A 12,831-nucleotide genomic window follows, 5' to 3' on the forward strand; every position below is an offset into this window, starting at 1 on the left:
AACTGAATATCGCTTCATGTGTATTGTGTTCAAGAATCATGGCTTCAAAGCATTAGATCTTAAGAGGCAGAGCATGGGCAGCAAAGGTTTCCATAACACCCTAAAATAGCCTTGTTTTGAAGCAGCATGCACGGCAAGGATGCTTGTTATGGGCTCCAGGGAGGGTGGGACAACATTCACAGTTGAGGAAGCTTAAACAAAAACGCTTGCAAATAAATCATTATTTTGTTCATTTGGATGAGCAACCAATGACTGACCACTTAAATCTTAATCATGAAAGCTCTTTCACCACAAAAGGCTTTTTGGCATTTTGTATTGCCCACATAGCAGAGGTCTGGACAAGAATAGATATGTACAGGGCTGGTCAAAGAATAAGATTGCTAATGTTTCAACTTCATAAAACTCTGCACCTAGCGTGGCCTCCCGTATCAATTTCTCCCATAGTAACTTCAGCAACTGCTGTTTTGTGGTAAATTTCCTCTTTAACTTGTCATAAAGTGCCTTTACAGAGGACCTAGACGGTCATTCAGCCATTTATCACCACTTCAGTCCCTGGGTAATGGCAACAAAGTCTATAGAGCAACAAGATAACTTCTTGTTGCTCTCTCGATTATCGAGCCGCTTTCAGTTTGGTAAATCGAGATTTATTATGGAAAAATTGACTCTTTGGCAATCCCTATTGTTTACTTGCAATTTTGAAAAAAATTAATTTCCAAAACTGGACCAGAATGAAAATTGATGACAAGGGTTGCCCATCTTCTAAAATTCCAATATATATGGGCAGCGTCAAGGGTTCATATTCGCTGTAACTTTATTTTCATTATTCTCAGAATATCTCTCAAATGTGCTAGTACAAATAAATTCATGTCCACGGAGAATCGGAGGGACTCATGTCCTGTGCCTATTCTATGTGGAAAACCTGGTTATAATGTGTAGTATCCAGATTGATTGCAAAGAAAACTAAATGGTTTCACAAGTATTGTATACAAAATTGTTGAAATAAATTTGGATAAAAGAAAAACCTTGATTTTTGGACATACAGATAGTAAATTTACATGGTACATAATATAGAGAAAACTAAAATCGAGGAAGTATCAGCATATACATATTTCGGGATACTCTAACAAAAATGGTGTACAAAACTAAAACAATGGGAAGTTAGAGCCTTGTCTTTAACAGCAGGAAATATGTTACTGTAATAGAGAATATGGTGGGATGCACAATCTTCCTCTTTTAAATTCACAAACGGCTAAGTTTCTTCCACAAGCAATGCATGGAGCAGTAATAGTAAATCTAGATCGTGACACCTTGTAGGTGTATCTGGAGAACCAATGTTTGAAATATTTATTGACTTTACCCAACTCAGAAAAGATACAAGCTGCAAGTTTAGAATTACAGTTAATATCTTGCTGTAATTTGATGGCATAACAGTTTCAGTCGTATTGGAATATACTATCACTATCTTTGGATAATACGATAGAAATACTCTGCCGCAATTAAATTATTAAAAAGTGAATTTCAATGGGCAGAAAAATTGAATTAACAATTAGACTGCGTGATTCAAAACTATTTGACTAGGCAGCAGCAGGAGATGTGCCTGTATAATTAAGGGGGTGGATGTCCTATGGTGCTGCAAGTGAGTGGTGAGGGATTAGTTTGCTTGGGTGAGGTTAAGTGAAGAAGCGAGATGCGGTTTGGCTGCCACAGTGGTCAGACTACTGCCAAAGAGGGTGTGAAGAATAAACCTTTGCTATCAGGAGGGATGGCTATCATGACCTTCTAGTTGCTTGGCACTTTATGAGTCATGGCTCAAGCTACACTCAAAAACAGCATTAAATAGCATATTGCATGTTACTCGGTATGCATTTTTTATATTAAATGTTGATCTTGAAAAGGGTGTTTTTTTCAAACAGGGAAATGTTTATTGAAGACGGATAGCAAAATACTGATTGCCTGCAGTAAAAAGAAGAGAACAATATTTATATATGAATTTGTGCATGTAGAATTTTAGGGGGAAAAATCCTTAGCATTGCCAAAAACACATTCTGTCTGAACAAGGGAAAGACTGTTGTAGCTCTTCTCTTCACGGTGCCACTAACAATATACACCGATTCAAATTAGAATGCTTAGATTTTTGTTAACAGTTGCGAACAGACTGAGTGGAGCCTTGTTAGGTTTGACGAATAATGGTGCTTATGCCATTCATGACAACATACTGTACTGCATTATTACCTTAAGGTCTTTTGGTCAGCCGCCTTAAGCAACTGGCCTTTTTACTGCGCATGAGCCTTAAGTCATCGGCTGAATAGATGACAATCACAACTTGCCCCAGCCTGCAGGTCGATTACCATTTTTCTGTTGACTGTTTGGGTGTGCCATTTCGCCTCCACTGGAAAGCATTAGAGACAATTTTACAGCAGAAAAGTACAATAAGTAAATAGAACATTTAATTACTTCTCTAATCAATGCATTGTGTATAAAAAGCAATGCTTTTATAATGGTTTTAAACTGTTTTTTTTTTATTGCTTCGGTCAGCATTCAAATGCAAGCATCAAGCCTTTTGGCTTTGCCAATGCCTGTGTGAAAAAGTAACTGCATCCGTACTGCTTCCATGTCAGCTAAGAAAGTAATTACAATCAGGAGCTGTAAAACAAAGGAACAGGTCTACTTCAGCCTTAGGAAGAGCTACTGCAGACATAGGCAGACATTATTTCAGTTTGGTCTGCAACATTCAGGTTTGTTGTGAAACATGACAACCAGGTCAAAAGATATCTATGACAGTCTCAGAAAAAGAGTCATGTTGCTCATCTGTCAGGGATAAATTGCAAACAGAGATAAAGAGTTATAAATGGAGAAAGTTCAATACGGCTGACAATCTCCCTAGAAGCAGGCGTCCACCAATTTCACAGTCAGTCCTTATGCTGCTCAAAGAGATCGCAAAGAAGCCCAAAACTCAGGGGAATACATGTCTCTTTCACTACAATGGCGAAACAGTGGCAGATACAGCAACTGCTGCACCTGCAGTATGACCGCCAGATTACGACTGAGGCATTCGGACCACACTAGGACCACAGGCTCCGCAAGGGAACCGCCGCACCCTGGCATAGGAGCAGCAGTCAGAGGCCGCAATATGCTTCTAATATTAGGAAAGACCAAACAAGTATGGACTTTGCAGAAGGGTAGCAAGGATAAAAACCGGCTCTCTGAAAAGAACATTACAGCATAACTTAGGTTTGCAAATCAGCACTTGAATGAGGACCTCTGGAACAGTGCCTCCTCGGCAGACAGGACAAAACAAATGGAGTTTTTTGGCTGTAATGCACATCTACAGTTTTGTAGAAAAACGACCACTAAATGTCACCACATGAAGTGCATACCAACTGTCAAGAATGTTGGAGTACAGGTGGTGATTTAAGCCTTCTTTGCATTCATTGACCTGAGTGCCTCACAATCACTGATTCCATCATAAAGGTTCTTCTATAGGAGCTCGTTCTAGAGAAAAATGTGACACCATATGTCCAACAGTTAAAATGTACTTAAAGTGGATCAAACAACAAGATGATAATATAAAAACACACCTACAAATATAAGACTGATTAGATGACAAAAGAAAAGAATCAGGATTTGGATTGGTCAAGTCACAGTCTACCCTAAATCCTATTGAAATGCAATAGTGGGACGTAAAGAGAGCAGTGCCCTCAAACATCATCAAGCTTAAGCAGTTTAGTGACCAGGAGTGGGGCAGAGTTACTCCTAGGAAATGTGCAAGACTTGTAAACTCTTGCAGAAACGTATGTTTCAAGTTATTGCTGTTAAAGGGGGTTTCACTTGTTTGTGAATCACAAACAGCTTTTATTTTTTCACACAAGGCGACTGAAAGTTGACTTTTATATATTTGTCACCAATTTCTAAATATAACGCAGCACTCTTCTTGGGGTTTAACTTTTCTTTCTCAATCATGCCATCTACTCCTTCACCTACGCGTTTTCAACCACACAGGTCTTGGTCACGGTGTATAGCGTTAGTTTATCTACGCTTTCACCTATTTCTACCAACTTCCCACTTGGCCAATTATGAGGCATTGTGGGATAGTTTTGTAGAATTAAACAAAAACAAAACATAATTAAAGACAACATTACTGATCTACAGGGAAAGGCATTTAACATCAATGAAACAATTACCTGTGAAACAACGTATGCAGTATATCCTATTGAGTGCACATGTGGAAAACAATACATAGGCAGCACAATATGTCCCTTAAAACAACGGATGCTGGAACACATTAGGGCAGCTCAAAATAAGGACACAACATACGCAGTGGCTAAACACATGATGACACATGAAGGATAAACATGGTTGGATATGACATACTCAGGACTCGCAACAGGGCCAGCACATGAGAGAGGGGGAAATAGGACATTGAAATTAAGACGCTTGAAGTCACGACTCATCATCAGGTTCAAAACTAAGATCCTGACAGGATTGAAGGCGGATGAAGAAATGCTCTATTACTTACCGGTAATCTTCATTACTCCGGGTCCCGTTGTCCTCGTCCCATTCAATACTTGTGGAGATAACCATCTCCCGACAGGAAAAAGACTAAAAGAATGCTGGGACACTAACCCCGCCCCTTCCACTGGGAGTACATAAGGAGGACTTACCCAGCATTCCCCCTGAACAACCAAGCCCACAACAGGAAGGCCGGCCGTCCGGGAGGGAGGGCGGGGCGTATGAATGGGACGAGGACAACGGGACCCGGAGTAATGAAGATTACCGGTAAGTAATAAAGCATTACCCCCAGGTCCCTTATGTCCTCGTCCCATTCAATATTTATGGAGAAATACCAAAGCAGAAAAGCCGGCCTTCCCAGACAAAACAGAAGCCAACCCAGGAAACCACACCAAGGCAGCCACTGCCAGAAGCAAAAGGCAGAACCGTCGAAAACCCAAGGCAGAGCACCCAGACAGGAGGGAGCCCCACCAAACCCGAAAGCACCCAACAAAACAACGGGAGAACAATCAGATGACCAGTCCGACAACCACCAAGGACACAAGCCCACAGCAGGAACATCCCACAGGCAACCAGAGAAGGGGGGAGCAAGCCAACGCGGCAAGAACAAAACAGCGAGGCGGCCACCCAAAGCGAAAAGCCAAGGCCCACCAGGCCAGCAAGCCAGATCAGGGCAACAGGAGCCAAACCCAGGCACAGAGAACCCACGACAGCCGAACGCAGGCCCTGAAAGAAAAGAAACACCCAGCGGACAAGGAGGCCCAAGAAACGCGAAGCCCCAACAAAAGACGACCAAATAGACCCATGGAAAAAAAGGTCGAGAAGCCCACCAAGGGCAAACCAGAAGAGAAGGGAAGCAAAGACACTTCCCCAGAGAACAAACCCCGGAACCTCCCAGAAGAGCATCAGGCCCCATGAAAAACAAAAGGGCCAGCAGCAGCCTACATCCCGGCAGCACCCAGCCAAGAAGGCAAGACAGAGCTCAGGGACAGGGAAAAGAGGGAAAGCCAAGGCACCGGGGAAAGAGAAACAAACACCCGGAAGCCAACGCACCAGGCCCGAGAGCCAGAAGGAAGCAGACCCAGCAGGATCCATAAAACCATCAGGCCGAAACCGACCAGGAAACAAGGCCCCAAGAGAACCAGCACCGCCAGGGAGCCCGACCAGCAAGAACCGACAAGGGCAGCCAACCAGGACAATGAGACCCCGGAAAACAAAGAAGAAAAGGGAACAGGAGGAAGCACATGAACCTAAGAACACAGCCCCAGCAGAACACCCCAACTGCAGACCTGCAGAAACCGGAGCAGGAAGCCGCAGCCCGAAGAGGGCACACCCCGAACACCAGAGAAGGAGTGCAATGGAACGGGCAAACAACCCAAAGAACCCAAGACCAGGGCAAGGGAACCCCAAGAGAGCCAACACCAGCCCAGACAAGCCCAACCATAGACAGGCCAGGCACAGACAACCCCAGACATCCCAAGCAGAAGGCAGGGGCAAAACACACAGGCCAGCAAAGGCTGAGGGCCAACAACCCCAAGAGGACCCGAAGGAGCGGGAAAGACCCAACATCACAGCATGGAAACCCCAACCCACCAGGGGAGAGGACACACAAAAACATCCCAACTACCGAAGCAACATAAGCCAGGGCGGAAAGCACAAGCAAACCAAACCCCACAGCCCAGCACAACCCAAGAAAGGGCATGAGTAGGGGACGAACCCCCAGGGCAGAAAACGGCAACTGAGGACACAGCAATCGGGAAGCCAAGCCGAAGCCAAGCAACCCGCACAACCAGAAGGACCCGAAGGCCCAACCCACAATAAGGGGAAGGCCAAAGAAGGGAAGGCCCCAGCAGAGCACAGGCCAGAGAGCAAACAGTCCCGGCGATGCCCAAACGGAAACCCAAGAGAAGGCAAGCAGGGAAACAGGAGCAGCCGACAGACCCCCAAATAGACACCGACAGAGCCAAGAGGCCACAACCGCAGTCAGCAGGGAGGAAGGCAGAAGGCAACAGGCAACCACAAGGAGACACCGTTGATGGCCAAGCAGAAGCAGCCCCAAGGCAGCAGACCAGGAGGACCGAAAACACGGACCCCGGAACCACAAGAGAACAGGGATATACCGAAGCACAACCCCGGCAAAAAGAACCACCAGAAAAGGCAGGGACAAGCACCCCCTTCCACAGTGAACCAAGCTGGAGAAGAACACCGCAGGCCAGAAGAGACCCAGCGGAGGCCAACAGAACCCGGGAAACCAGCCAGGCATCAAAACACAACCGACCCAGAAGCACCACTGACACCAGACAAGACCACAGGAAGCAGGGAGGAAAGGCCGAAGGAGGAGGCACAGCCACCAGCCAAGAGGCCAAACACAAGACACCCCAGGGGAGCCAGAAGCCACCGAGGCACCAGAGCAGATGTGGGGCCCAGAACACCACGCAGCAGCGGGGACCAAAGAGGACCCTGAAGCACACCGGCAAGAGAGACAGACCCCGAAAGCAGGCCAGACCATCACCACAGCGCCCACCAAGAACCAGCAGCCCGGGGAAGCAGAAAAAGAAGAACCCAACCTCAACCCGAAACCTAAGCAGGCGACTCCACACATGAGAGAAGCCAGCCCCAGGGAGGAAAGGCCACAGGCAAAACCCCTTAAGCCAGGACCACAACATCGTGGCCCAGGACACAGCCAAGGAGCTCCAGCACCCATCCCAAAGCAAGGTCCCGCAGACAACCAGGGCAAAACGCAGCACAAACAAGCGCGCCAGGAAGAACCACGCAGAAGCGTCAGCAAAGGCAACACGGACTGGAACCAAGAGAGCCAAAACAGCAGCAGGATGACAGAGTGAACAACCAGGCACAGCAGCCACAGGCCAACACATAAGGATAAGCAATGGGCAGAGACCCACCGAAGCCACCAAGAGGCACCGGAGCCACGAACTCCAATTACAGGCCAGGGCAGAGAAACCCCAACGAAAAGGACTCCAAAGAGCCCCAGCACCAGGAAGTCCCAGGACAACCAACCGAGCACTGAAAAAGAACACCGCCAGAGCAGAGCCACATGGACTAGCCCCCAAGCGTGCAGCACAAGCAACAAGTGCCAGTACACATGAGTCAGAAAAGCACGCGAACACAGGCATGCACAGCCGGAAGCAGAGCAACCGAGCAGCCAAGCAAGTGCCGAACTCAAGTGGCAGCAGATAGCACCCAACCACTCCACCAGACAACCGAGAGGAACCGCACCAGGTACATGGAAACGCAACATGGCAGGAACGCCATACATACGATCACCTAGACAACCAGAAGCCGGAGAAAGCAAAGAGGCAGAAATCAAAGAACGCCACCACACCGAGACCGAGTAGAACTTGACAGAGACCACTGTCAGAGTCAAAGAACAGTAGCAACACAGAGCCGGTCATCATAGCACTGAAAACGCAAGTAAAGACGCTCAGCATCACAGGCGAAACCCCGAAGCGGACAAAAGAGAATCGGACCACAGCCACCGCTTGCCAGGCAAAGGAGCACCCGACAATCCACTGTGAAGCCAGGAGGTAGCAGTCCATGAACCCGGCCGTGCAGGGCGGCAAGAGGAAAGTCGTGAGCCAGCAGTCGCCCCTACGAGCAGCACCAGAATGAGTATGTGAAGAGCCGAAGTGGGAGAAGCCGCTGGGCTCGCACACACCGGCAAAGGCAATCCCAGCCGGTTTGCGCCTGCTCGAGCAAGCAAGTGTGCCAAGCAGACCCAGCAACATGATACACACCCACAGGCCACAGAGTACAACTCACTGGCACGCCACTGCATACATTGCAATGTACGCACCGACGGAGGCTCCAGGCGCCGAATAACAGATGGCAACCAACCCAACGGGACTCATGGAATCGCCAAAAAACGTGAGCAGCGAAACAAAGGAAGGCCTGGCACCAACAAGGCACACACAATCGGGAATGAACACAGCCTAGCGCACGGTCGCGGCAGGACGGGTACACAGTAGAACCAGGACCAAGCACAGTGGGAGTCCGAAAAAAGAACGGACAGAGGCAAAACAGCACCTAAAACGGCGTGCACGCGTCCCGTAATCACCTCAGAACGACCGCCTTCCACACAAAGCCGCCGGCAGACCAAAGCAGCAAACGCACCCCCACAAGGCTGGGGAGGAGACAGGAAGGCAGGTAAAAAGTGCTCGACATCCACCCGGCCAAGCCACAGGAAGAGGAGCCAGTAACCCGGAAGGCCGGCTCACCAGCCTCAAAGGGCCGTCAGGAATCGGCATGCAGGGAAGACAAAGAGCCGGCCGAAAACCAAGCCTCCCAGCAAGCCCAGCAGTCCGGAAGGCAAGGAACCAAACACCCCAACCGCACAGCCAGGCAGCCGGATGGGGTGAAACAGGAGAAAAAGCCACTCAAGCCCAGCAGGAGCAGCACCAGCATCCACATCCAGATTCTGTCGACAGACAGAAAAAAAAAGGGGAATGCTGGGTAAGTCCTCCTTATGTACTCCCAGTGGAAGGGGCGGGGTTAGTGTCCCAGCATTCTTTTAGTCTTTTTTCTTTCGGGAGATGGTTATCTCCATAAGTATTGAATGGGACGAGGACATAAGGGACCTAGGGGTAACGCATATACATTTGTAACTGAGTGCAGAAGAATATCTGCGTCATCGCTCTCAAATAAAATATCATGCAAGTAACATTTGAGCTATTCTCTAACTGAGGGATTAACCAAGGAATTGACTGGTTACAATAATGTGAAATGTGAGGTGCATAGAAAAAAAAAAAAAAAAAAGAAAAAAAAAAAAAAAATCGAAGGAAACAGAATGACCCGGAGTATGGATAAGCTAGTGCCAAAAAGAAGTACCAACACAAGAGGGGCACTGAACCGTCTAACAATCATGAATAAAACACTAAGTTACATAATGGATAATATAGCTTCATATATAACATGGACTGCGACTAGGGCACTCAGCCGTGGAATTAACCGATGTGAGACAGACACTTAGTCATAGGAATGCTATGATTCAATGACTTTATGCAAAGACAAGTGTGTGGACGATCCCACATGTGTCACTAAGACACATTGCTTTGCTAACTGAAACAGTTGTGGCAATTAATGAGCAGTATTCTTAGCCATACTAGAAATCGGTCATACTATATGGAATGCTAATAAGTTGTGCAACGATAATTCCACTCGAAAAATTGCAAAATGTTGTATTTAATTATGTTTTGTTTAATTCTACAAAACTACCAATCTCACAATGACTCATAATTGGCCAAGGGGAAGTTGGTATAAATAGATGAAAGCGTAGATGGACTAACGCTATACACCGTGACCACGACCTGTGTGGTTGAAATACGTAGGTGAAGGAGCAGATGGCTTGATTAATAAAGAAAAGTTCAACCCCAAGGAGAGTGCTGCGTTATAAGGTGAAGTCCAGCCTTGCCGCAGGCACCAGCTGTTAAGAGCGCCCTTCCTGAGCTGGACATTGTTAATTTGATATATATATATATATATATATATTGTGAAAGTTATTTATCATATGAGGTTAGGTTTATCTATTGTTATGACTTAATAAGGAAAATTAAATATGCCTTAATATGTAAAATCATACAATCTCAAGGGGGTGTGTAATCAACCATTACGCAGCGTGGATTGAAACTGTCACCAGAACTCGACTAACATGCTGTTATGATGTGATATTTTAGCATTTTTTATGGTTAAAAAACATTTTTGGAAACTGCACAATGTGTTGTAAAACAGTAAAATTTAGCAAGTGAAAATAAACAATTCACTTTTATAAAATTATAGGGCAGGGTTTTTATGATGCAAAAGCTCAAAATTAACGTATTTCGCTATTTATGTTGGGTATGGTCACAGCACCATATCTCCAAGCTCCCGCATTTCAAACACACTTATGGGCTTATTATCAAGAAGCGGCGTTAAAATTATCGCCGCTTTAGCGGCAGAAAGCTGCCGCTAAAGCGGCAATAATGGTCTTGATAATATGCTGCAGAGAATTCCAATAGAAGCCCATGTTCTGGTGTCAACATGGACTTCTATTGGAATTCTCTGCAGCATATTATCAAGCCCATTATCGCCGCTTTAGCGGCAGGTTTCTGCCGCTAAAGCAGCGATAATTTTCTTGCCTGGCTTGATAATATGCCCCCCTGTAACCACTGCCTGCGGAAAAAAGTTGGCCATAGTTGAAGCTAGTAGGCACCGAACATTAAATATATGTATGCCCTGTCCCCAGCCCGGTATTCGCAGATGGAGCGCTTTACATGAGCACCAGTTACCACAAGGACACGTTCATTTTTAGGTCTCGCCTGACCCAGCGCATGCGCTGGTCTGGCGAGACTTATTGAGAGGGCTCCAAAAAGTGCTACCAGGCCAGCCTAGAGCTATAGTGCATGTGCGCGGGCGCCGCACTTTACCGAGATTACTTTCACTTTCGCGGCCGCACGGCAGCTTTGATGTTTGATCGCGATTGCGATCACTTTCGCGGCCGCAGGGCCGCTTGGCATTGACAACAGGTCTCGCTTTTGGGACCTTATAAGTATTTAGTTATGCAACTGTTGCATGGCTAAACACTTATAAGGTCCCAAAGGCGAGACCTATTGGCTATGCCAATGCTTGTTTTGTTGGCCGAGGGCGATTAAATGTTTTGCCGAGAATTATAGGATGTTAACCTGACACCGAGACTCGAACCCGGTTCTCCTGCCAAAATCGACAGCCCAGCTACAAAGTCGGCAGCGCTAGGCCCTTACGCCACATCCTCTCCCTGGATACACTCTGGCCCTTGCGCAGTAACTTTTTTCCATGTCCACGTACCACTGTGGATAAAGGGGCCTGAATTCTGAGGAAACAGGGTGCACAATAAAATTAAAGCTACCACGGGCACGTGCATTTTGCTGTTCACGGATACTCAAAATTGAACAGATTTATTAGTATCTAAAACGGCACATCCTCGGAAACTGCCTTGAATTTTTCTCGCTCCTGCAGCTTCAGAATCCACTCACGCTTTTTTCTAGCCCTCACTGACCCAAAAGCCTGGAGGCATGCCTTCACATAGGCACGCTGGAGGGGATAACTGGCACACGTGGTTGGACGGGCTCTTGTGGTCCCAGATATTTCACTTCACCGGGGGCTGCATATTCCAGTTCTGAATACTGTAATGGACTCCGGGAGTTTAGTCTTTGGGTCACTATAATGCAACCAAGATACTTGAAAACAATATTTATCAAAAGAAAGAGCAATATGTTAATATATAGTCTGTGGTGACAGGTACCACCATCTAGCATTTTAGTAGTAACCCTAACAGAAACACAAAGCTAAAGTTACATATGGCGCTCAGGGTCAGTCACAGACATGCATACGCTGCAAAAGTGGCAGGGGGGTGGCTTGTGCCAGGGTAGCTCACAAAAGAAAAACGGTGTGACACAAACTAAGGGCACATGATCACGAGTGGCAAGTGATGTGTTACAGCTTCCCAGGCAGCGACACTCACCGGTCTGATTCCGTGTTGCGGAGCAGAACGTATACGCTGCAGACAAAAGTGCACACAGTAGCCATAGCCCCCAGGGGTGATCGCGCAACCTCATGTTTCCTGCGGAGCTGATCCGAACGCGCAAATGTGTCTGAACTCAGGAAGCGTCTCTACCTCCTGTTCCGCGAACAGCCCAGAGCTGTCACTGGTCACGTGGGAACGCCACGCGAAAGGCCCTAACGGGCACAGTCAGCAGCACTGCCCTGACAGTAAGTGCGTATGCTCAGCGGTGGCCATATTAGGATCAGGCAAACATGGCTTTTTTTTTTTTTGGGAAAGTTGCCGGCTTAGTACGTAGTAAATTTGCATGCGAAGGTAATAACTGCTCTAAAATGTTTTGCCTGATTCTTACATGGCCGCTTCTCTGATTTGTTCACGCCCGTAAAAATCATACACAACTATTGATAACCGCCCATTCTATAGCATGGGCTACTTTCTGAGAAACGGAGGTGTGACTTCCGTTGGAGCAAATGTTTTAAAGGATGATCCGCTAAAAAGATTTTAAATGGTTATGTTTATTGTTCGTATAAAACCAGAAATGCCTACTTTTCAAATATAAAAACCCAAAGAGTTCTGTTGTAATCCTTCCACTTGGTACGTTCCTTTCCCTTATAACAAGTTCACATGTATTTTTTTTTCTTTCATTTTTATACAGCGCGCACATTACCCAAAGGTGCCAGCGCTTTACAGTAGATATGCATCGTTAATACGTGGATAGTTACAGAGGGTTCAAGAATTACCAATTAATGTTGCTAAATATAGTTATATTTACAGAATTACAAAAGGAAGCA

At 46.5% G+C, this 12,831-nt stretch overlaps 1 protein-coding gene across 2 annotated transcripts in view; it reads right to left on the minus strand.

The window, feature by feature from the left end:
• The window catches only part of TMEM123 (transmembrane protein 123), a 243,314-nt gene extending 231,028 nt beyond the window's left edge, over positions 1-12,286 (minus strand). For both annotated transcript variants that reach the window (XM_085621447.1, XM_085621446.1), the window contains exon 1: positions 12,002-12,286. In XM_085621447.1, the coding sequence (XP_085477573.1) occupies positions 12,002-12,095 (94 nt within the window). In that variant the 5' untranslated portion in view covers positions 12,096-12,286. The remainder of the gene's footprint in view (positions 1-12,001) is intronic.
• Between the last annotated feature and the right edge of the window lie 545 nt (positions 12,287-12,831).

This window comes from Triturus cristatus, chromosome 8 (assembly GCF_964204655.1).
Source record: "Triturus cristatus chromosome 8, aTriCri1.1, whole genome shotgun sequence".
NCBI lineage: Eukaryota > Metazoa > Chordata > Amphibia > Caudata > Salamandridae > Triturus > Triturus cristatus.